The sequence below is a fragment of the Bacillus rossius genome, chromosome 14 (assembly GCF_032445375.1).
Source record: "Bacillus rossius redtenbacheri isolate Brsri chromosome 14, Brsri_v3, whole genome shotgun sequence".
In the NCBI taxonomy this organism is placed as follows: Eukaryota; Metazoa; Arthropoda; class Insecta; order Phasmatodea; family Bacillidae; genus Bacillus; species Bacillus rossius.
This window is the reverse complement of record NC_086341.1, coordinates 47,553,081-47,579,902: the sequence shown is the minus strand read 5'-3', so window position 1 is coordinate 47,579,902 and position 26,822 is coordinate 47,553,081. Positions and strand designations below refer to the sequence as shown.

At 40.1% G+C, this 26,822-nt stretch overlaps 1 protein-coding gene across 3 annotated transcripts; it reads right to left on the bottom strand.

The window, feature by feature from the left end:
* Window positions 1-1,730: 1,730 nt before the first annotated feature.
* Window positions 1,731-26,514, bottom strand: LOC134538889 (apoptosis-inducing factor 1, mitochondrial). Of its 3 annotated transcripts, none has more exons than XM_063380487.1 (14): window positions 26,337-26,514; window positions 23,702-23,772; window positions 22,687-22,794; window positions 20,064-20,139; window positions 18,660-18,796; window positions 16,365-16,495; window positions 13,062-13,237; window positions 10,941-11,135; window positions 9,911-10,107; window positions 7,173-7,313; window positions 6,559-6,670; window positions 5,748-5,938; window positions 3,017-3,154; window positions 1,731-1,954 (listed from the first exon to the last, which is right to left on the bottom strand). In XM_063380487.1, exons 1-14 carry the CDS (start codon window positions 26,419-26,421, stop codon window positions 1,883-1,885), a joined length of 1,830 nt encoding a protein of 609 aa, XP_063236557.1. In that variant the 5' UTR covers window positions 26,422-26,514; the 3' UTR covers window positions 1,731-1,882. The 3 variants fall into 3 exon arrangements, with proteins under 3 accessions (XP_063236557.1, XP_063236558.1, XP_063236555.1); XM_063380488.1 differs by having other exon boundaries at window positions 3,017-3,157; window positions 22,687-22,823; window positions 26,337-26,473; XM_063380485.1 differs by having other exon boundaries at window positions 3,017-3,157; window positions 26,337-26,473.
* Between the last annotated feature and the right edge of the window lie 308 nt (window positions 26,515-26,822).

Sequence of the window (26,822 nt, the reverse complement as noted above, 5' to 3'; positions counted from 1 at the left end):
AATCTTACGTTACAATTCCTGAACTTGTGCTTAATACCTGAAATTACGTTTTTTAACAGTGTGCAAGAAGCATGTTTTTATTTTTGAGACAAATTTGAGGCGTGATTAAATGTATTCTAGAGAATCGAGATGAAATTAACAATCTAATCTAATTAAAAGTGACAATAATATTATAAAATTCATGTATTTTTGGCTCACTAGCTAATTCTTTGCAAACAGTATTAGTAAGAAGTTAAGATTTATTGAAATTAACAATTGTCAAATTTTCAGTGATACAATTTTAAAATTGAAATGAAAGAAACATACAAGCCTGGTCCCAAATATTCACACAACTTTGGATCACTCTTATATCATTCTTTCCTTAAGCTGTCTTCTTTCTTACTCTGATTGTTACCAGACAAAAATGATTACAGACACAACAGAATTTGAGAACCACTGGCATACAGTGATTTGAAACTACATGTCAATAACTGGAAGAACTATTTTTTTTTCTTAATGCTCAAACATGTGCCATACTTGAAGCTAGACGCATGTTCTACAGCAATGGGCATGCACTCCAGAACCAATGTTGCTTTCAGCAGATATTAGAAAACATCAACAACCCCCACCATTTGACACAAGGCTTAGTTGGAGCCATAAGGGTTGCCCCTGCGTATGGGTGGCATCTACAATTTTTGGCATAAAAATATATGTTTTCACTGTAAGAGTCGCCCTCGAATATGGGTTGCATCATGTGTCTGGAACCGACGTTTAAAACGAAACCGTTTTTAAAAATATATACCCACTTTTACATGAAACTCCATTTAATCTAATGTTAATGAAGGGGCTACGACAACTAGCGCCTATAGTTCGCAGGCCACCGTGAGCTTCTCTGAGCCGACGTAGAATAAAGATAAGGTGCCAGACATATATCTATATGACCATGCACATGGTGTTACATTGTGACTATCAATTAATACACTGTCGAAACTATGCCTTTTAATTTGTTTAATGGTCATTGCAATGGAATGTCTGTGTTTGTGGTTGTTGACTTTTATTTTGTTCTCACTTCTGGTGCGTGACAAAATGAATACAATTAATTTTTTTTTCAAGTTTGATTAGAAAAATATGCTGTTTTTTGAACTGTTTACACAATTTTTTCAATTACTTGTTTCATGAGCCAGTACTGAAAAAAAAAATAAAATAATAAAATTTTTGCATGTTTATAATGCAACTTGTTCATATTTTTGTTTATGAAGTCACACTAAAACATTAAAAAAAAAGGGGGGGGGGGGTATTTATATCACTAAATGACAACCTCAACAGTGAACATTGGTATACGACAAACTCACAAGGTATGCTATGTCAAATATTCGTAAGGAAACGAATATTCGTTATTTCGAAGTGTTAGTATTTGAGGTCACATGGAATACCTACCAATAATTTATTATTCATATTCATAAATATGAATATTTGCCCAGGCCTACTTGTCAGTTGAAACGAGTATAATGAAGGCCCTGATGACTGGTATGTAACCATCTGTGAGAAAATTCTATCATCCAGGCATCAAGTATCAAGTTCTGCTTAAATTAACTAGTTTACTTGAAGCTTTGTCTAGCTCCACAGTTGACGAATATAACACACTTGTGTTTGATAACTAGATGATAGAATGAGGCGTACTGAACTGTCCGCAATAGTAACTTATATCTATGTATTTTTTAGGACAATGGGCTTAAATAAAAACAGTTATAATTAAGAAAAGTAATTTTATTGGAGTTGTGAGTGCAGTCTCTGTGGGACTACAAATCAACTGTTATCTGAAAATATACAGCAAAATTTACAATATGTTTCCTGGCGAACTAACAGCGCTTTCAGGATTCCTCGAGCTATGTTCCAGTTGAACTCATTCCCTGTGAATATCGAACAGCTTCGCTACTTCATTCAAGTCTTCATAAGTCTTCCCAGATTTTAATACCTGAAACAAATTTTATCAAATAAATTGTTACTATTAAATACAAATTTTACACATACGTAGCAGTTTTCCATTCTGTTCACATTATGTAACTTCAGACACACTAATCAACACAAATAATAAACTTACATTAATTTTAAGTACAACCTTTCCAACTTGAACTTCTGTACCACATCAAGTTGCACGAATTAATTTACTGCAATGTTAATTTGACTGCCCCGGTCTTGAATAGCGACATCAAGAGGTCTCTTTCAACTGTAAACAGATGTTCTGCGGCACACAGTCACCTCAGTGGGGAGAAGCGTGGCAAGGTTTGCGAGGGGGGAAGACTACGTTATCAGCTGTTATACAATCATCAGCTACAGAGAGTTCAGTAGCAGCTATGGAGTGTGAAGGACAAAATCTTTTTAGGTCTGTGCATATGAGGCCGGACCACGCACCGGCTGCGATGAACTTCAAACTAGTAAGCAGGCGGGAACTTGCACGCACAAACATCTGCCGGTACCTGTATGTGCGCAAGCAGCAACAGTGAGCATCACAGCTGCGCAAACCGCAAACACACAAATTATGGCTTTTTTTTCTTTCTTTTTTTAATTTTAAAATTTTCCCCGGTGTTCCTCCCTCTAGTGAGTGCCAGCCAGTCACATCACTCGCCGGGCCAATGGGCGGGTGGGAAGTGACATAGCGGCATGTGGCATGAGACGTGAAGCAGCATTAAGGGCATGCAGCCTCGGCTGCCATGTTAATTTGTTTAGGAATTCCAGTTGTTGCGAAGTAAATATTTGAAAACAAGACCGTATAAAATCTTTTTAGCGCAACCATGACGCAATCGCAAAAAAAAACAATACGATGGATAATTTTTACATTTTACAAAACAGCACATAACATTAGCGAATGTCTCGCGACAAGAGTCTGAGGAAAATGACGTGGAAATGCGACGACGACAGGCACGACCAAGCCCTGAGTTACGAGTCGACCTGCTGCAGGAACCTTCACACGCACACCTCCACCGGGAGTACACGCACGACCCCACAGCACTGTGCTGGGCGCAGCACGGCGCCTCACCTGGCGGGCCACGGACATGCGGTTGAAGACGTTCCACAGGAGGATGCCCACGACAGCGCTGTCCCTCAGGTAGAACACGACTCCCTTCCCGTACTCCTCCGTGGTCGGCGCGGCGGGGGGCGTGGTCGGCGCGGCAGCCTGCTGGAGCACACGGGTCAGGGTTACCCTTCACTCGTAACTATGAATGTGTATTTTATGAACACAAACAATACCATGCTTTTATCATTTAGTACCACAAATAAAATAAAAAAAAATTGGTTGTCTGTAAAGTTGGTTTACAGACGATAGTTTAACATGACGTCATAACAAAACATTGATGAAATGATTGCATACTTTTATGAATAAAAATGATAAATTTCTATTGAATTATCACTATATTGTATGGATACAAAGGAGCATAGGCGTGCGCACGGTAGGTGCCACAGGTGCCTTGGCACCACCATTAGGGTTAATGTTATTTCGTTTTTTACAAGCAGAAATAATACATACTTACAAAAAACCGTATTTTTTCAACAAAAAAAAATATGTTTTCCAATCGTGTCAAGTTACAGATATGTGCTCATAACACTATCAGTAGGCTATATCATTTATCAATCGAACCAACTATCACACGGAAACATGCCAGGTGCAATTACTTGTGTTGTACACGCGGGCCGCGTCTACGAAACGTCTCCTAGTTCTCCAATTACATAGAATGCGCGCTCGGTGTCCACTGTTCACTCCACTTGGCAGGCGCACGGAATAATAGCCGCCGTCCGCCAGGGTTTATTTTTAAAAAAGAGAGAGAGTTTAGTTAGTTAAAAGGATAGGCTTACTCGATGACTTATATGCAGTCGCCGACAAAACATTTTTGTTGTATTCCAAAAGTTAAAACTTTTGCCCACTCTTATTTGTGTATTTTTATTATTTTAATATTTAACATATTTGAGGTATGTTACAAAAACTCCCTTGTTTTGTTGATTTTAAAACTTAACATTTGAGAATGTTTTTTTCTAGCTTTTATTTGGCGTCTTCAGAAAACATGTAAGTACGGTTTTTCAAAGCCACCAGCATGAATTCCGTGCAAACAATTTGTGCAATTTACTTTATGGCTCAACAAAGCTTAAAACTGTAAATAGTTTTGTAGTTTTCCTGGCGATTATAACGTTAAAAGCCATAACTTGTCATAAAAAATGTAAAAATTTTTACATAATGTGTATTTAATGTTTTTGTTCGGAAACACCTTAAATAGCACCATTTTGCGCTTTCAAATCCAAATTTTTCCGGGGGAGGTCTCGGGGTCCATCAATGATATGGCTGTTGTATAATCTGGCACCACCACTACTGAAGTTCTGCGCACGCCTATGCAAAGGAGTGAAATGAAATCTACAATTTAATTGATAAATTTACTTTTATATGCACTCATTAATTCAAATATGTTTATTACTTTAACGAAGAGATAATTTTAACTATAACTTTTATACATGTTTGCTATTTAAATTCTTCCAATCTGTGTTATTCTGTTAAGGATAGGACGATGATAGGAAAAGTAGGAAACGAATGGGAGTGTTTCAAGTTTAATGTGCCTCGAAAAAGTCAAATCGATGGTTATTCCAATCGAGTGGAAGAGAGATAGATGCGGCGCAAGCGTACAATGAGCGTAACGGGACAATGTGCACTACGCGAAACTTTTTCGTGCGTGCAGCCAGCATTCATCGATTTATTAGACGTCACGTCAAAAAAATATCCATATTTCCAAATATAATGCAGGATTTTAACATCAGAACATAAAAAAATCTTATTCTTAAAAAGATTTCAGTTTTAAAATATTAATTGCCGCCATGTCTCACAATGGCTCCCAACTTTACGTCGGTTCTGATTTTTTCCGATTCTCATTTTTCTTAAGTTTCTCAGAAATTAGGTGTAAGTTTATTAACTCTTTCATTTTTGAGTAAAATTATTAAGGAACATCAATTTTTTAAATGTTGCTTTATCTTATAATTAAAAATGTTATGTCGGAAACAATGTTTCTAGGTTTGAAAGGGATATGTTCTTTAAAGGATTCATGTAATGAAGAATTTTGATTTAATATAATTCTTTTATCATAGGTACACCATTGATGTTATTCACTATTTTGTCATGGAAAAAAAATTCAAGAATTCTAAATAAGCAACACGCGCAGATACAGTTGTTAGCCCAGCTTGTATAAGTATCTTTTAAATGCACTGACTTTTGCTGGTTTTTATGTTTCTGAGACATCCAGTAATTCAGGATCTGCATCCATTCATTCATATGAGGAATTCATTCTTTTTTGTTTGGCACAAATGTGGAACTCATTTGTTTTGTATGATAGGGAAATTTTTGAACGTTGTTCATTACCTCTTTGGGTTCCTTTATTTAAATGATGTAAAAGAAATGTCTATTAAACCCTGTAGAAGAAAATAATTAAGAATTCAGAAGAAAAAAAATTGTAACAAAGACTGCAAATAAAAACCTGATAGTTTGGCGTGACTGAAAACGTTGAGTGCAGCACGAAGCTCGCCATACAATTTAACACAACAGGTACATAACAGTCCATAACTGTCTCTTTTCAGTTTCATATCTGTAGGAGGCATGTTGAAATTTTTTCCTACTAAACCGTGGCAAATTATAAAATTGATCATGCAGAAAATATCATCACCGAGTATTGTTGTTTGGTGGTAGTATTGCCAAATAATGCTGATTAATCTAGTGAAAGAGCATGAGAACAAACCTGTACGGCCTCCGTGGCGGAACGGATGCCATCGTCGGAGGCGGTGACCACAGCTCGCGGGGAGTCCTCGGCCGTGGCAGCGGCGAACACGCCCACGGTGGGCAGCGACGAGTCCACCAGGCCGATGGCTTCGTAGCCCACGTCCGGCCCCAGGTCCGACCAGAACATGGACTGGTGCCAGTAGGGCTTACCTGCACACACACACACTGGTGCCAGTAGGGCTTACCTGCACCGCGCACACACACACACACTGGTGCCAGTAGGGCTTACCTGCACCGCACACGCACTGCAGTAACAGTTCATTACATACCTAATACTTTTTTTAAGGGCTGAAGCCTTTATTTCGTAAAAATTAAAAGATACACATGACATAAGTGCACACATTACTATAGTGTATTACACAAATGACCATATGACTAAAGACAGACGTAAATTCGTAATAGCGTTAAAAGCACAAATAAAAACAACCAATTTTCATTCAGGTAATAAAATGCTGAAGGCGTGAGTGATTCCAAACACAACATAACCACGAGGGAAACGTGCAGGTTCCAGGAGCAGAAGTGGCAAAGAGCCAGGGTTCTGGAGAGGACAGTTGGGTTCCGGGAGTAAGGAGCTGAGTTCCAGGACAAGGTAGCCGGGTTCTGTGTTGTGGGAGCAAGGGGCCAGGTACCTGGAAGAGAAGATGGGTTCCGGGTGAAGGTAGCTAGCTCGGTTCTAGGTGAAGGGACACGTGTTCCGGGAGCTGCGAGTACCAGGGTTATGGGAGTAGGGAGGCCAGTAACGAGATCAGGTCTGGGAGTCGGGCTCTCACCGGCCCCAGTCATGTTCTCCCCCGCCAGGCGGCCGGACACCACGGCGTGGTCGTGGTGCTCCACCCGGCGGCGTCCCAGCTGCTCGTCGTAGAAGCACGTGCAGTCCCCGGCCTGCGCACGTGCAAGCCAGCTGTGGCCCTCTCCGCTGCCGCCGTTACACACACTTACTGGAGTGACGCCTGCACTTGTTTATTATACAAGTAGAGAGGGACGTCACAGTACTTAACCTCAAAATATTAAATGAAGTATAATCAATAAAAAGTTGTCATCCAATAAAAGACACACACTTTGTGCATCAAATAAGAAACCATAATTAATTGGAAATAAACAAAAAATTAATCCGATAAATTCCTTATTAAATAAATAAAATCCTGGGTAACCGAAAACATATGTACTATTAAAAATAACAAGACTCCTAATGAATTGGCAACTTTAGTACACCTGATTAAAAAAAACCTATCGAGCGATCGAGGCCTACACACCCCGGGAAAAAAAAACCTGGCGCTCGGACTCTGTGTATTCGCCTCGGGAAAGGCATTCGGGACATTGAAAACTTGTGATCAGACAAATGAAGTGGTAATGGAAGGTATGATACAGGCCGGCAGTGACTCACCGCCCAGAGGTCGGAGCGGGCCAGCAGCTCCGTGTTGACGAGGAAGCCGCCCAGCGCCGGGTGCACCTCGAGGCCGGAGGAGGCGGCCAGCTGCGTGTTGGGGGCCACGCCCACCGCCAGCACCACGCGGTCCGCACGCACCTGCGACAACACTTCCTCTCAACCGCAACTCGTTAGTCAGCAGGCCGGCTCTTTCAAAACAATTACTGTCTGGAACACACGGACCACCGTTGCAACATCACAATATTGCGAAGTACAAAATACAAATGTTAGATTTTTACATCGAGTTGAGCAGGGTCGTAGCCAGGGGGGGGGGGGGGGGGGGTTTAGGGGTTCAAACACCCCCCCCCCCCCCCACCCTTAGCACCAAATCTTTAATTAATTTCTTATTCATCACTCAAACAAATTTCATATTAAAATTTAATAAAATTTTTACCATTACAAATATTTAAATTTAAGAACCGAAAACTGCTAAAATAGCACTATTTTACACCTTAAAATCCAAATTTTCCCGGGGGAGGACCCCCGGGCCCCCCGCTTTAATACGGAGAGGGAGGCATGCTTCTTAACACCCGCCATACACAAATCCTGGCTACGCCACTGGAGTTGAGTCCAGAAGATTTGTTTCACCGTCAGCTTCAGAATCGAATGTCCCGGCATCGAGTGAACTTTCGCGTGAATAGCTCTCGCCCAATCTGTGCCGATGGTTCACGCTACTGCTGAAGAGTTGCGTTATAATCGAGCACCACAACGGTTCCTCGTCTCTCAGGCATATTCTCTCTCCGTTTGCAACACGAGCACTCTCAGTGGTGCGCTGATCTCCCGGCTCCGGCTACACTACAGCTTCTCGAGTGGCATTTCCGCAATGTTTGTTCCCAAGGCAGGTCGTAGGGTCGGCTACACTGCCTCGTTCCTTTCACTTCATTCTGTAGCATGTGCCAAATAAAATACACTCAAGTCCATAAAAGAATGTCCCAGTTATAAATATTAATAGTCTCAACTGTAAGCGTTGTAGTGTGTTGGTTCAAGGTCACAATTAGAAAGTAACTCCTCAAACAGTTTTAGATAAGTCATGTAATAGTACTGCTTTGTTGTTTTCTCGATTGCAGCGCGAAAGAATGGCTCTATCCCCAATTAGCAGAGGGTGAACCAGTAAACTTTATTTGGCAACAGGATGGAGTCCTTCCCCAATGGAATCTCTTTGTACGATATTGTTTGAACGTCGAGTCCCCGACCAATGGATTGGTCCTAATGGTCGAAACGATAGAGCTCTTTTTCGCTGGCTTCCATGTTCACCTAACAAGTATTTTTTTTTTTTTTTTTGGGCTTTATAAAATATTGTGTCTACGTTGCACCGCTACCTAATGTTTTGCCAGAGTTGAGACACTGAATTCAAGAGGCTATTGCTTCCATTACTTGGAACATGATAACCAAAATGAGGGAAGAGTTTGTTTAGGTTGGATGTGTGCGGTATAACTGAAGGTGCACATATTGGGCATTTGTAAGAAAAACTAGGTTAGTTTACCTTCAATTTGATGTATGATTTGTTGTAAATATTCTAGATTAAACCTTTACAATATACCATTGAAACTGGGACATACTTTAAAGGACATCCTGTACTATTAAAATTACAATTAACACTTTAATTATTTTGTTTCATGTCTCCTGGTTTGTTAGCACGGACTATGGAGAATAGGCAAGGTGTATGCTGAAACAAAGCGATTGTCATGTCGTGAATTAAATTATACATATGTATATTCTAATTTATCACATTAGACACGTATGTCTTATGTGACATCAGAGCGAAAAATTCCATGGACTCTTATAGACTTTCCTACACAACAGTTTTTCGTTTTATTTCGTAGGCACTGTTACAGCCTAAACTATGGGGAACTAGTAAATGGCATCTGTAAAATTTCTTTAAATTATAAAAAATGCATTAAGATTTTTTGCAGTGTTGTAAATATTTTAAAATAAATTACACAAATTTTTCTAATTATACTTATGGCTTTTATTAGGAAGATAGAGACTAATCTGAATTTTGCTACTCTTTGACTTGGTCACTTTTGGCAGTATAGCGATGCAGGTTCTCCGTTGGGTTCTAGTTTTTAAAAATTGGTTCTTGGTTTTCGGTTCTCGATTCTTGTTCTGGTACTACGTTCAACGTTAACTTAACCTTCGCACAATTTCCAGTCACACTAAAGATATTGTTTAGAGATAAAATTAAATTATAAAAAAAAAATATGGCAGTAGCAAACCCTGAAAGCAACTGCAAGTTATGATTGCATTAAAATTGGGCAGGTGAAGTAAACCTCAAGTTAAAAAAAGGTCTGTAAGATGGTAATACACACACACGATTCGTTGGTCGAGTAAAAAAACTAGCTTAAATGTAGGGCCACAAAAGTGGTAGCAAGCCACCCACATTTCATGAGTAGCAGCCAACTATAAATCGTGGCAGTTTATTTGTAAGTCAAGAAATATTTTAAAGTGTATTGAGCATTTTAATTTTTTCCGTTGGTCTACTTTTAGTTGGAATGATGTACCCTCAATCCCAGTGAAAAAGAGGGACAGAAAAAAGTCGGGATATCGGCACAAAGAACGCTCTTGTTTTCGTATCTCGCCGTCTGGGTGGCTGAGGGGAGACACGGGCTCAAAAGTAAATGAGAAAGCCTCGTTGCTGAGTCGGCATACAGGTACATGCCCAGCTACACCCGGAAGTCTACCGGAGAGGTCCCCACCTCGGTGCCGTTGCTGAGCGCCAGCACCAGGGACCCCGCCTCGACCCGCACCGCGTCCACGCTGGCCCCCGGGATCACCTCCACCCCCTCCGCCCTGACCTTGGCCGTGGTCCAGCGGCTCAGGTACGCCGGCAGCACGCGTGCCATGTTGCCGGGCTCCCGGTACACCTGCGTCACGCTGAGGCCCGGCTGCTTGCCTGCGCAGCCACGGCAACCTCCTAGTCACGCTCGACTGTGGAGGGAGGTTCGGCCGGGTGCACAGTTCAAACAGTTCGTCATGTGCACAAAGACTCGACCGCCACGTTCCCCGACCCACTGCACTGATCCACAGCATCACATACTTGGAGGCACTGGAGAATCGTAAAAACGATATAGGCGCGAATGAAAGCGACAAAATGGTTTACCAACGAATAAACACAACAATCCTGTTTTTAGAAGTAATTGTTAAAACTTCAAGCATCATTAAAATTTCCAGTAAATTTTAGCTTATCCTAATATTTTTTAAATAAATCATTTCTTATTATTAACGGCCTAACCTCATACTGACATACTGTAACATTAAGACTTAGCAGCTTGAGAATGGATAAATTATAAACAAGTAATTAATGATAGTTTATTTTCAGGCAGCATTCTGGAGGAGCTTGAGAATTATTAAAAACTAGGTAGAAATTTTTCGGAAGTCGCAGCATGGTAATGGACAGCAATAGGTAGTATTTATTCTAAGACTACCTGAAAAAGAATATTTTTTTAGCAAGTCGAAGTTGTCTTGAGATTTACATTATTAAAGACAGGTTTCGTAAAGAAAGAAAAAAAATTAAAATATACCTCACACAGTGTAATTTTTTTTTTGTAAATGGAGCAGAAAAATGTATAAAATTACAGATATTTTTAAATCTGTACACTTACATGCTAATTGACCTACAAAGCTGATCCAAAGGGTGTTAATTATCCACATCTCAAGTACATCGCACTTAACCACCTGGATGATGGGAATGATCGGAATGAGGAGTGGGATGGAACACGACGGTACCTGCGCGTCTCGCCAGCGCGCAGGCCAGCTCGCTGCCCAGGAAGCCTCCTCCCACCACCACCACGCGGCGCACCCCGCCCTCTCGCAGCGCCCGGTCCAGCTCCTGGAAGTCGCCGATGGAGCGGAAGGTGCTCACCCTCTCCTGCACCGCCGCGGGGGCCGCCTCCAGCAGCGGCAGCGTCTTCGGGGAGGCTCCTGCCAGCCACACTCCTCTCAGCTCCACACACATCTGCCCACGAGGTACCTACACCAATACTACATTTGTGACGTGACGTCTAATAAATCCATGAACGCCGGCTGCACGCACGAACAAGTGTCCCATTACGCACATTGTCCCGTTAAACTCATTGTTCCGTTACGCCGTGTCCCGTTACGCTCATTGTTCGGTTGCGCCGTGTCCCGTTACGCTCATTGTACGCTTGCGCCGCATCTATCTCTCTTCCACTCAACTGTTTATAAAGTGAAGTTAAAAGTTAATGTGGTTTTCAATTGCTTATTACAACAACAATTTCGGCAATAAAGGTTAATTATTCTTGCATTTTAAAAAATCTGATTACTAGTATGATTTAAAGTATTTATTCTTTTATTATTAAAATAAAAATGATTCAATTTTATTCATAAATTATGCAATCAATCATTTCATCAATGTTTTGTTATGACGTCACGTTAAACTATCCTTCGTAAACCGACTTTACAGACAACCAATTTTTTTGAATGATAAACTACATATTTGTATTTGATTCCGTCTAAAATACTAACACTTCAAAATAACGAATAGTTACTCGTTTCTTACGAATATTTGACATAACACATCTCATGAGTTTGTTATATACCAACATTCACTGTTGAGGTTAAGTCAATTGAGTGATATAAATACCCTGTTTTGATGTTTTGATGGGAATTTACAATCAAAAACATTAACAATTAGCTATGTTTTAAATATGGAAAAAGAATTTAAAGTTTTTTTCACCACTGTCCTGCTAAACAGTAATGGGAAAATGGCGTGAACGATTCAAACCACAGCATATTTGTCATTTCAAACTTGAAAAAAAAATATTATTTCTATTCATTTCGTCACACCAAATATCGTGGTCACACACACCACAAATGGGAAAAAAAAGTCAACAACCATGGACTACACCACCACAAAACATGACACTCCATAGCGATGACCATTACGAAAAAAATAAACGTCATGGTTTCAATGGCGTGGATGTTACATGATGTGGCCAAACCTTTAAGTGGGATTCTCATTCTAAGTCTTACTAATTTAATTCAATATTCTTATTTGCGAATAATTTGGTAATTGTATGTGATATGGTCAGGCGTTGAGAAACTCCAACTACGCCTCATCAACATTGCAAATGCGTTCGGGAAGGATCACAGCTCAAACACAAGGACACATCTGAACAATGTTTTATATACAAGCATTTTCCATTTATTCACTGAAAAAATTTGGACGATCGATGGTGAATGAGGTGGACGTTCAATTTAACAGATACATCAGAAAACAATATAGTCAAACTTGAAGGAACCATAATTAAGTTACTTTGCAGTAAAGGTTCGTACTAGCCATACTGTTACAGAGTTTAATCTTAATTTTTATATAATTACTTAATAAAAATAAAATAAAATTGAAATATTTTTCTAGTTTAGTACATACATTACACACCTTTTTTTTAAAAAATAAATAAATAATAAAAAAAAAGCTCAAAGAAAACCTGCACACAATTTTATACAGCATCATATATACTCATATACATATACATATATCAAATACAATATTAGAAGGCTACAACTGTAGCTTATAACAATAATTTGTACTGTACTACTTTTTATAAGATTTAAGACAGAAGGATAAAGCATTTATAAACTACCCACAAAAAGAAAAATGATCTTGGAAGAATAAATTTTTTTAAATTTTTTTCCTTAACCTACATGGAACCAAAGCAATGAATGGCATTAGCATTATTTTAGTTGAAACATCACTTTGTTTCTTTACATTATGCGATTGTTTGACTGTATTGATGGGTTTTAAGGGATGGAAAGCCCATGAGAAAATAAAAACGAGCCATTCCACGGACGAACCCATCTCGGATTCATTCAGAAGGCTAGCCTTACCCGTTGCGATGAGACACTTGTCGTAGCTGATGGCGTAGTCGTCCTCGAGATAGGCCTTCCTCCCCGCCACGTCTATCTTCTTGACGGTCCAGCCGCGGGCCACCGCCACCCCGCCGTTCTCGCTGCCCATGAGCTGCTTGCAGTCCGAGTAGAACTCCTCCGGCTCGTAGAAGATGCTGCACGGCACACACACACAGCCGATTGGTTCGTGTGAAAATGAAGTCTAATCTGGTGAGATGCATGTTTGAAAGCTGTCAGGTGTTTTCTAACGCACGAGTTCCTAAACCCTCGAGGGCCGGCAAGTACTCCCCGCTAGGGGGCAGAGTCCGACAGGTCAGGGCGCAGTCGAGAGGCGGAAGCCACCGGCACCACCACGTCCAAAGCCCTTCGGCAAACCAGCGGCTCCTGACTGGCAAGCCCCCCCCCAGCGAGGCACTGACAAGCGCCTATCAGAGCCAATCACATTCTGTACGCCCCCTCCGGTATACCCGGCAGTGCTCACCACTGAGATACAGCTAAGAAACTACTCTGCTCCAACTAGAGATACGTGATACTCGAGCAATCAGCTATTGTCTAGAAGCAGGCACCACGTTCCACAGCTGACATTCAAACACACGAGTGATGTACGATCTTCTGCAACTCAGAGGTAAGTGACTTGGGCCAGGAATGTTACGTCCTAATCATGCAAGTACAACGCATAAGTCTTACGATAGGTGTATCTGATCAATCATATCAGGCATGGCGGGCTGACATTCCTGCTTCTTCACTCTACGGACACTGCATTCAGGAATTATAACACATATTTGCTACTTGCACAAGATAAATGAGATTGCTAACGATGAGAAGAAATTTAAGCTCAAGGTATTCAATGCAAAGTAAGTCAAAAATAAACTATTAATTTAGCTTGCTTCAATTCATCTGTATGAAAGAAATATGAACTGAGAAAACCAAAGTAAAAATACATGAAATTTTTAACCAACTGTGTGTGAAACTAAAAAAAAGAAAACCTTATAGTCATAAGCTTGAGTCTCAAACATCTTGAATGGAGTTTTCAAGAATTTGCAAAAAGTTAAATTTTAGAGCAATGAGGCACATAATTTTGTTTAAGGACTTAAGCTTCAGCCACACCGGGCACTATGCTCTCTATGTTCGCGATGTTTGCTACGCGATTAAAATACAGCCAGCTGCATCTCAGGCGTCACTGGCCCCACATAGCTGTGTTCCCTGCGTTCTCTATGTTGGCAATCGTGGCAATGGCGCCAGGTGTTTGTATCTCGGATATTTTTCTAAACCTCGCTGACTTCATACATGCACAGATAATAACATCAACACCTGTTTTTACGCAGAATTGGGCTATACTTCTGTGTTTACTTTTTATAAAGTTTAATTTCTCTCGGTATTGAGCTTTACACATTCATGTCAAAGGAAAGGTTCATTGAAGGATTAAGAAAATATCCATGTTTATGGAATTCATCGATGGAAGAATATAGAAGGCAGGATATTCAGGACAATGCCTGGGATTTGATTTCAAGGGAATGCTACGAAACTGAGTTGTATTTATTCTGAAATGATCCATTAATTTGTCTTCATCCTCACAAGCAACTGCTTCATTAAATTATGAAATTCTCCAAGATTAACTTCATGAACCCATTTAATATTACATTTACATACTGCGAGAGCCAGCACAATATTATCATCATCGGAATCATCACAATCATCGAACTAGGCTATCCTGTCCGGCCACCTAGCGCAGCGAACATAGTCAACATCACGAACATCACCAACACAGCAAACATAGCGTATCTTTCTATGTAGCCTCGGCTTTATAGGAAGGCTTATTTGTAGGCCTGTGCTAATATTAGTGATGGCCCGATAATCGATATCCGATATCGGAGATCGGTAATATCGGCACATTTTTCAATATCGGACATCGGTAAATACTTGCGATATTTTGATAACCGATGTTTGCTTTGGCCAATAATACTTCTCACATAACCTCAACTGTAATTCCAAGCTTATTTTCCGCGGGCGTAATTTATCTTTCTTCACGTCACCATATTACATAGTAATTCCAAGCATATTTTCCACTGAAACAATTTCAAGCCTATTTCTTCTTTCTGATACTGCAATGCATCCCGACGGTACAATTCTTCCATGTGTACACAAATCCCAGTCATTAGTGCATATTTATTTGTTTCAGATATTCGCAAAATGTTTTCACTTGATGAATTTTCGAAGTTCACTAAGTGTACATAAATTGAAAACATAAACGAAAATAATTACGATATTTAATTTAATAAGTGGTGTAGCCGCAAGTAAACATTGGGAAGAATAAAGTTGCTGCTTGATATGACCATATATTAAGTAAGGATATAACAGGCATTTTCTTTCCGTGTCGTTTCATGGTCGCCAACTGCTGTTCTATACAAAGACGTTACGTAAGTTTTACAAAAGCTAAAATATGAAACATATTTAAGTAAGGCAAGTTGCAGCAAAGGTATTATGTTGGCTATATTGAGTGCATTGCCAATAACATAAATAAAGATGTGTGGTTTTATAAACTCTGCAGTACGTTTCAAAGTTGTATTGAAATTACTTTTCACGTATTTTTAACGTGTTTTCGCACCAATAAATGGAGTGATACACTTGAACAATGGTCACAAAATTTGCTAATTGAAGACCTTCCTTTCTAGCGTGTCGTTTACCGTGATGAAATTTTACAAAGGATACAAAAGTTGGTAAAGTTTGATGTTTTTCAGACTGTATTTTTCGTAGATTACAGTTGAGACACTGGACTAAGTACATGCAGTGACTTGTGAATTTGAATTTAGAGAGCTTATTTGTAAGCCATTATGATAATTTCGTTATTAGCTTTCATTTAATGTGAATTTACAATATTTTACAATTAATAAAATTAATATACATTCACATAAGTATGTTTTATTAATATTTAACATTTTTCATTATTGTCTCTAACAATACTCCAGAACCACAATTTTATAGAATCAGTATTAGAAATGAGATAGGCCTATTATCGGAATATCGGGTATCGGGTATCGGATCGGTACATTAGGAAATATCGGAATCAATATCGGTATCGGGTTTTTCGATATCGGGTCATCACTAGCTAATATATTTATAGTTTGAATCAAATACAAATACGAGTATTACATTATTCTAGAATAGACATATTGAATTCTAATAGTAGTAAGAAATAGAATCTCACTAAAAAAAAATATTCATTTTGATATTGGAAAATTGAAACATTCGCACAGGCCCAGTGTCTGTGTTAGCGCGACTCACCTGCGCTCGGTTCCGTTCCACTGCTTGAACACGAGCTTGCTGCTGGCCGCGGCGTCGTCGGACAGCCACATCTCCTTGGACAGGGGCGGCCGCATGTGGGGCAGGTGGGCGTCGCTCGACACCACCAGCACCTGCGCGCACGTCCCTCTCTCCCGCACACCCGCACGAGACCCGCGCCTCCCTCCCTTCCGAACATGACGTGCATGCTCACGCTGCCACATCTGTCCAACCTGTCCCGCCTCATCTTGGAAGGGTGAACTGACAGTTTTAATAGCTAGTAAAATAATGTTTACACATAAAAAGGAATATGTATGGTAAGGTTTCTATAATCAGTCTTGACACCTTACCGTAACGATCCAAGGTTCCGACACCGCCACAGCGAACTACGGAAGGACTAGGGATGATGAAGGTAGCGGGAAGGTAGGAGTCAGAACACGGACTCTATTTGTTGTCTCTGACACGGATCTGCAGTTCACAGCTTCGGTCGCTAGAAGCTCCTACTCTCTCTAGCTTCGAACCGGAGACCCCCACTGTACGCGACCCAAGAGCAATCCAATGTACTCGTTACATCTGAACATTCCACCATTAAGAGCGTCTCTTAAACAATAATTTTTCTGCTCTTGCTTGTGCTCTCACTACGAACATAACTCTGCACATGTCAAATGACCTGAAATTGGCTATGACGGTTGGGATGCAGAGGCCAACCACTGTGATTCACCCTCGCTAGGGCCGCCGCCACAAGAGTCTTCATGCCTCCTGGCCTTACTCCTACCCCTTGTGTCCATTTCACAGGCACGATATGAATTCAACACAATTAAAAAACATGACAAACAACAACTAATCAGGCCCCACGTTGGGCTCCACCGTGTCGTAAGTGTGTGTGTGTGTGTGTGTGTGTGTGTGTGTGTGTCTACACTTTCAAATGTGTAGATATTGCTGTTACATATACACGCTTAATAACTAAATATAAGTGATAATTACTGGCTTGAAAGATTCTCTGTGGTTATCCAGTAGTGAATAAACACAACACAAAAGAAAATATAACATAACATAATACATAAACAAAAAAAATGGCTGTATTTAACTAATTAAAATATACAAGACACAAAAAAAATTTACTATATTTTAACGAAAAGCCAAATTATTACTCCAAAGATGTAAGAAAATGTCCTAATCTAGCATCGTCAGGTATGATGCACATGACTGTGCAACAGATCATTCGATGTTCACAATTAATAATGTAGATTTATTTTGATTTGCCGGCTATTCAAGTCGGGAGCAAAAAAAAAAACCTCTCTAGACTACTGAACCTGGTCATTGTTATTGTAGTTTAAATAAATAAATGTTTTGAGTGGCGTCAGTTACTGTGGGCCAACAAAGCGTACCTTAGAGTTGTTGCCACTGGCACACTATTATTTATGCCAAAATACCACCTCGGCGGTGATTTCACGTCACACATCTTGTGAATCAGGTAGGCCACACGGTGCATACGTGTTGTGCACGTATAATTTATGCCCGCGCACGGACTTTACACCATGTTTGTTTCTCCGGAGCGAGTCCCAACGGAGAAACCCAGCATTAACAAGCTGAACCCCAAAAACCTTCTTTTTCCCAGAATCCTCAAGGCCAGGCGCCTCAAACCACAAAGGTTCGAAACAGCAGTGCCGCTGAGAAACCCCGGCCAACCACAAAAGGCATTTTAAAACTGTCTTTAAAAAGTCAAAACAAAAGTTTGTTATTGGAAAAGTTCACTGGCAATGTCTTGAAATGCGTGCCCAATAATATATAACACACAAAAACATATAAAAGTTATTGTTTTGTCAACTGTAAACACCAAAACAGAAGCTGCAGGTTACCTAGCGAAAGTGCGGGCAATACGTAAACAAACCAGCGGTGATGTAACTTCAGCAGCTCCGTACCTCTGCACCGACACAGTTTTCTTGCAGCACTGTATTGTAAATACTGATACAACGGAAACAACCAAGCGAATTAATTTTTTTGTGAAATTTTACTATAAACTGCAAAAATACTGTGTATAATGTTTTGAATGACAAATTTAGATGATTTTCAATTTCATAATACAAACCTAGCAACAACTTCCTGCGTCAGAGGCAGTAAACATTTAAGACAATATCCATTCATCGTGCATCTCAACCACCAACTAAAAGCACAATAAAGCTCGTCTTTGCAAAGCAAGGATTCGGATACAAGTCTCCCTAGTTTTGACAATGGACCAATGCTCTGCACCACCGAGGTGTTCGTGAGCCGACAGCCAGCAGGGGCAGCCCTCGTTACCTTGGCCTTGGGGTCGCTGGACTTGATGGCGCGGAACGCAGCGAACGAGGCCGTCCCGCCCCCTATCAGCAGGTACGGGACCGACTCTGGAATGTCGCTCGACTGCTCCGGGCTCTTCGGGACGGTGCGTTTCTTTCCTGCTCGTCACACAACCACACGCACGGCCACTGTTAGCGGGCCGCACCAGGGTCCCTGCCCCCACCCTGCCCCTCCCCACGCCGAGTGACCAGCCTGGGACGCGTGCTGCCGTCTGCATGATGGAACCCTCGGCTTGTACCTAGAGCAATAGGTTCATTTCACAGATTCCAAGGAAACAGAACTCAATTCGACTAGACTGACTGACTCTTCTCCTATAGCAAAACCTACAACTCTTATCATGATATTATAATGAAACTTGATCAGCTGACAAATATGTTATGAATTTATGTCCTCTGAAAGTTTCATTACGTATATTTGACAGTATCATAAAAAAACGTGAACTGAGTTCGTTAGTTTTGACATAAGCAGAATGGCTCCTTAATCAAGGTGTTGTCCTACTGGAAAGGAGGTTCTGTTAACTTAAAATTAAGGTGTTGGCTGATGAGAGGTTTCTTTTAACTAACCTGTTTCGATGAATCACACATTTTCACAACTTTAGTTGGCAACCTATTCGCGTGCTTGGAAGGGATAGGCCATGTGCGGGCATCCACTGCACGCAATCTCGGCATAAAGAACTCTCTTGTTCATGTGACACTTTCTACTGGTGATATCGGGCGGCTGGCACAAGAGGGCGAAGGCAGGGAGGGGAAGCCGTGCAATGTCGCCGCCGGCCATTTGTAAAGATTTACAAACTTTTACTTTCACAAGTCGCACCAGGTGCTGACAGCGTCTATTGTGTGGCCAGAGAGATGTACGTGTGTTGGTCGCCTCCAATATAAGCTGAAGTCTACTGCATTTTAACGGGAAAGGTTTAGCTGTTAAGCTTTCCTAAGTATCAGGATCATATTTATGGTTCTCGGTGTTGGCTAATTAGCCGAGAGACGCGAACCAGGACTGACCCATCACTAATCCAAAGTTAGTTGACACTTAAAAAAACCACCAATAGAAAAAATTTAAGATTAGTTTTCTGCCAGTAACATTTAAAAAAACAATTTTTTCATGCAAACATGGCAAACTGTAATAAAAACTTTCAAGTGTAACCTACATAATAAAAACACAAGATACTATACTAAACACAAAACAACATTATTATGGCATAACTATTAAAGACTAAGCCACCAAATCATTAAATTATTGATACCTCAGCAACTGTGATATCAATCCAAATAGAAATAATTGATACCAACTGTTATAGCTCCATTAAAAGTAGCGTGCACAAAAGTGACCGTAATGAGCCATTTTAAATGATGACTTGATTGAACTCACTTCTTTTCTGAGGATGTTCGCCATCGGCAACAGGGTGCTTGCCGTCTTTCTTCGGGAGCAGATCCAACCAATAAATCTGGAATAGGCAGAAAAGACAGGCATCACGGAAGTGGACCTACGCAGTGACGCTCCCAGCCGAATGTGAGGTGGGTGGGTCCTGCGGTCCAGTAGCAGACCTGGGGCTGGTGCCCTCCTCTCGCTACTTTTCATTCATTACTCGTGAACGATGAGATTGCTCCGAGTACGACAACAGGACCCTGCCAGCGCCTGGCAGCCGGCCACCCCTCCTCCCCTCTCGTACGTGAGGAGGGGTGGGGAGCCGCCCCCAAGTGCTGCACCCCCTTCAGCCGGGACCGCACAGACGCCTCACGCTGCCAGTCTCTCTCTCAAATACAGACAAGGCTCCATCGGCCTTTTGTACCAAGCGACACAAGCAATAATGGGATTTTCATTAATAATTTGTAAGTAAATATCGTGCCCAAGTGATCAACTGATTTGTTTGACTTTTTTTTTTTGTTTTTACTGTGAGTTTTTGTTTTCTGATTTCAAATGTCACTGCATCAAAAAATGGCAGCTTTTTCTGTGTTTGGTAAAGAGAAAAATAAATCGACAAAATTTATTCGTGAATTCTTTTATTTTTTGCAAGACCATCTTCGAAGTAAACAGACTTAACCTCAAAAAGGAATATTTTATGGAGCTTAAATTATTCTCGGAGCCCGAAAAAAATTTTAAAGTTTTTTTTTGTCTATGCAATTCAAATTGAAAGCTAGCCAGAGGTATGGAGACACTTAATATACAGCTTTGAGACGTGAAATGATAAGTGTAATAAAGCTTGTTTAGTGAAAAATTTTAATATTGTGATTATTTCATACAAAGATTATAAAAATTTGAAAATTATATTCCAGAGTAGTTTTGCTATGACATGGTTTCATTTGATACATCAATATTTTTGATACATCCCCCGATGTCCACAAAAACTAACATATTGATACAGTCATGAGTTTGCCATCTTGACAGCTTCAGCTCTAAGGTGTATCGCAGAAAATAATAATGACATTTCCCAGCATTCAACATACCTACGTCAGCATCGCTCAGGGACTACAATGAGTAGGCTGGAGTCTTTACATTGCCTACTCGTGTTTTTTTTTTTACAGCGAGAATACCGATACTGGCAAGTCACAATAAGATGAAGCTAGTGCATTTCAGAATCGCACCCCACAAAATTGAGCCACGTTCTATGCAATTAGGGAGGGATCCAAGTAATTTGTTTTGTAACTAAGAATATCAGAGAAGTGGCCAATCTTTACACTGTCAATGCAACACACAATTCTTCTTTTTCCGGGTTGCTACACTTTTTTGAGTATGAAATGCCCTGACTTTTCCAGGTTTATTTAGTCTATATGGAAAATTTTCAAGATCATTACGTATGATTGTAATTGTACTTGGTAACATATTTTGGAAAGTTTGACAACTGCAATTTTATTCCAGCATATTTGCAGCACAACTATGTCATAATTTTTATAAGAAATGTCCTTTCAGAAAGTTACTCGCTTAGCATTAGTTAGCGTAAGTACTATTTTTAATGAATAGTTTAACTATATTCATTTATTCTTCAAGTAGAATGAATTAATTAACTGTCAAAAATGTACCAAAACATGAATTTTAATGTTTGTATGTGTAGGACTATAACTGAACAAACACAATAATAAAAAGAGTAAATTTAAAAATTTCAAAAAAGTAATGGTAAAGTTGCTATTTTGCAAGTTTAAAATAGCAAATATATTTAATGATCATAGAATATACATTATTTCTGACATTTAAAAATGCTGATAACAAGTATTTACACACGACCTCATACAACAATAAAAATAATAACTTGTGATAAGCAGGCAAACAATATCATCGTTCAAAACATTTTAAGGCTTTTGCTTGGTAATCATTTTCTAATACTTGGGATTCTTCTGAGCCTCTTCTTAATTGTATTGTTTCTATATTTACATTGCTTGAACCATTTCTGATTTCTGATTTTCATAGTGCACGAAGAAAATAACAAGAATTTTTCTGTCTATTGCTCGCATTGATTAGTATAAATTGCCAAAGTATCGGTCTCAATGTACATCACAGCAAGATCAATGTCAATCAATTAGTCGAAATCGCGCCACACGCGATAAGATCTTTTGTGGTTTGTCAAATGCTGTCTTGTCTGTCGTGTTTGCGATGTGACAGAGTTAAAAATTACAGGAAGAAACGAACATGATTTCTTAAACAAATTGAAACTTTTTTTTTAAACAGCATAGGATAAAGTGTATTGTTTCATATGTATAGTAGTTCCAGAAGTACTTTTGATTTCCCTGACTTTTCCATGACTTTTCCAGGGTACGTGGAATTCCCTGACATTTCAAGGTTTTCCCTGATTGCAACCACCCTGTTTTTTTTTAATAAATTTACCCACTTCTCAAACTTTAGCTGTTTGAATAAATATTGCAGCAAAAAACTTTCCCCTTGAAACAGACTAAGTGATAATGTTTTATGCACAACAAAGTATCTGACACAACTCTGAGATCAGACAAACACCATGAACACGTGGCTGGCGCAAGTGACCACTCAGAGTGACTCCACTCACCGCTGCGAGACTCGCCAGCAAGACGGTGGCTCCTCCTAGCAGGAGCTTGGTGTAGCTCTTCTTCTGGTCCGGAGGCTCCCGAGGGGCGGAGGTCCTGGAATACCTCGCCTGCAGCATCAGCGAAGTTACCTTTATGACTAGACACAGGACACTATACTAACTCATCATTATCCAGGATACGTATTTAGGTAACATTTTAGTTTTTAAAATTGGTTCAAATAAGTCATTCATTCCTTACTAGCCTGAATACAGTTATTTTTTATTTCAGTGATAACACTTTTTTTTGTCAGTGTGTGAAAGTGATTCCGGCTGAGCTGAACAATTTAGAAAACAAGTTTACATTCCAGCATTTTGTAAAAGCGCAGATGAATGTGCTGAGACCAACTGAAATTGGAGTGATCGAAAAATATTTGCATCACTAAAATGTAAAATTGTTACAGAATCAACCACTAAAAGAACACTACACACAAATAAAATCACAACACCTAATATGTTGTCACATTTAATAAATTACCTACAGAGGGAGCACACAGTTGATATTAAATTACTTTTTCAGAATTGATAGGTGCCTTCGAACAGTTTGAACTTTTCCTCCTATCACTATCTATCACAATATGACAGAACCACAAATACCACAATACAGAGATATAAATTTAAATCAACAAAATCAGCACTGATCTACTGTGTTGGTCCAAGCCATCCTCACTGTGTTATCTGGAGTGACTGTTTAGAATCATCGCTGGGTTCGCCTGTGTGTCGCTCTGTTGTCCTGGTGTCGCATCACTGTTTGGTAGGTCTGTTTTGTCCAGCTGTATGGTGTATGTACTAACTAGGTTTTATGAGCTAAATAATTTTAGCTTCACATAGTTCATTGCTGTACATACACGAGAAAAAAAATGCAAAGCTCGCATTTTATTCATAAAAACCAATTTCAGAAGTAACTGATGGTTTCGATTCCTGTGACTTTCCCCAAGAGTGCTGCACTGGCAACTGTGGACTGAGAAAGGCAGCTCACCTTGGGCTGCAGCGTGGGTCTGACCGGGTCCCCACTCGCGGCACGGGTGGCCAGCAGCACCTGGGGGAACGCTGCAACAAGAATATTTGAGGGCCAAGTATGTTAAGTGGAAGGGATGGAGGGTCTAGATTACCAGTGGCTGCAATAAAGGACATACTGGATCAAGTTGAGCAGTTTTTGTGAATTTAAGGAGAGTAGTAAAATGGGGTGACCCTCCTCGCTATGGGAGAGATACACGGATAATGAAGGAAAGTGCAGGAAGCTTCGTGTCAGATACGGGAAGCTAGAAGGGAGATGATGAAAGCAGAGTTGACGGAGTGAGGCAAGTGAGCACTCACAGAAACACTGTTGGAGAAAGGGACTGGCCACTGCAGCTGTGTCAGAAGAGTTCAGGGAGAGGAGATCGCAGTAGTGAGAGGGAGAGAGACATAGAGATGGCACAGTTGCTGCAGGAGCAGTTGATGGTGATTCATGATTGTGGGGGCTTGAAATACAGTTGAGACATTTGATAAAGGAGGTTAGAGGGTTGAATGGGAGGAAGGTAGCTGGGCTAGGTGGAATAAGGGATAGCTACATCAAGGTGGAGGGAGCAAAGAAATATATGTATATGAGGTTGCTGTTTGCGCAGTCATTAGAGGAAGGACAGTTGCAGAAGCAGTGTTCCAAGAAGCCACACATGGTGCCTACCTTCAAATGAGTACACTATAGGCCAGTTAGCCTCACATCAAGTTGGGGTCAGGTACCGGAAAGTCTGATAGCCAGATACAAAATCGGAGATATAAATGTTTCGGAGTGGTTGGCTAAAGGCAACATGGTTTCAGAAGGAAGTTATCTTGTGAGACACCGATGGCTGTCTACTGCAGTACCTGGTAATTAAATGCAGTGAATGGGGAAAATATGTTGATGTCATTTTTGTACGGGTAGAAATCTTTTGTAAAGATGCTGCATAAGAGGATAAACAACACGTTACTGAGCAACATTGTTGGGAGACTTCCTGAGGAATAGAAGACAGAGGATGACATTGGGCGTGAAAATCTCAGTAACAGGAGAAGTAACCTCAGGGCTACAGCAGAAAGGTGTTCCGAGGTCTCTATCTACTGTACACCATTATGATGAACAGCATAATGAGGGAATGGAAGGAGGCTGAGGATGTTTGCGAATGACTGTGTGATGTATGAAACTATAGAGGAAGGTGCTCCGGACATGTATCAGCGCTGTTCGTTGACAAATGGTACGAGTAAATTATAAACAAGTCACAGGTGAAGGAAGGCATTAAAAGAAGTTAATCATTGGAAGGGGAAAGAAACACAGGAGCCAGAGGGGCAACCCTGCAGAGCGACCTGTAACAGGGAGACAGGTCCAGAGAGTGGTAACACAGGAGAGGGCACTGGGACTGCTCGACAGGACACAGAAGGAGCAGGAACGACGGTGAAGGCAAAGGTGTGGCCCACATTGATCAGGCCAATGTCGGAGTACGCGACCCACACCCGGATACGGAGGCACGAGAGCTAGAGAAGGTGCAGTTGTTGGGCAGCGTGATAGGTATTTTGGTAGAGACAATATCTTGAGGTTTTATTTTTAGTCCAATTTCATTTTAATGATTTTATTTTTATAAAAACTGTTTTGTAATGCTTACTCCACAAAATAGTGGTAAAATTTATATGCTGCATTTTTACAATAAAATAATTTGTAATAAATTGGTCTAAAAGTTATTCAGAAAAATAAAAAAATAAATTAGTGATCATTAGTGGTATAAAAAATATTCAATGAGAGATGCACAATAAAACAAATTAAATTATTTTTTCTTATCCGTGTATTTTGGTATAATATTTAGTCCAGAAATATTGCATTTCGGTGCAATGAGGTGTATTAACTTGCATCATGCGATCTACTGATGTGCTTTTCAGTGTGGTATCGGTTTCATCACAATTCACAGTAATCTTGTTTCTAGTTGTGGGTCAGTGGAGAAGGGAAGGGTGAATAGGCAAAATGCACAGGCCACCTGTGATGATTAGGGAACTGGAGTGGGAGATGTTACAGGGAGGAGGCTGGTAAGGCTGTTCAAGATGGTCAAGAGGCCCGAGGTCTGAGGACTGAGGGCTGAGGAAATCTGTGAAAGAGATTAGAAAGGTGTGGGGAGAGAGAAATTGTTTTTGGTGAGGAGAGAGTAGGAATGGTATGGGCTTGGGCGGAGGCAGTGCAAGGAGCACAGGAACTAAGGAATAAGTAGGAGGACTCCTTGCCACCATTTGGAAGCACTATTGAAGGTTGAAGATGTCACTTAAACTTGGGGAGAACATAACATGGTAAAACCATTCTTAAAAGTTATTTATCACCTTTAATAGTTCAAATTTAATGTTTTATATTTATTTTATTTTCGTCCATACAAGTGTTTCACATATAGTATTCAATATCTATCATGGACAAAACCATCAACACCCTAACCAATCTTTTGAAATAGTTACACATAATAAAAAAAAAGAAGCTCTGCTATACTAAGTTTTCCCTTTAACTACAATAACTATACTATAAATGAATTCTACGGATGCAAAGGTTTATCTACGAAATTAAATTGACATCACATAACCTAGTTTTGTTTACTTTAATGATACGAAGCAACTTATATTAAACATACACTGAACGTTTGCTTTCTGGGGCAAATGTAGAAAATCAATCCGACGAAAATTTCCAGCAAACTTTAACATGTTTTGGCCAATCATATTATAACACTGATTACAAAATAATTACATAAAAAAACAAACAGTCATAATAAATTTTATTCGCAAGTGATGCCATTGCTAAAGAACAAAATTTCTGTATCCGACAATATATTTCCCACTTAGCTTTGGGTTCTCACGTTTTTAATATGTATTGAAATTGAACCTTAGTAATTAAATTCGCAATTTAAATTTTTATTTTCTGTTTCTGCAGTGCATTTTTGAAGCGAGACATTAAAAATATTGTTTTGTTGTGAAACTATGGGCGGTATTCCAAGACGTTAGAGTAAGGTAGCGAATATGCACCGCCTTGTTGGGCAACTGTTGTACCCTAACTCTTGGGTCATATTTCAAAACGTGACCTAACTGAAACCCTTTAAGACATCAGATCGGCAGCCGTTTTA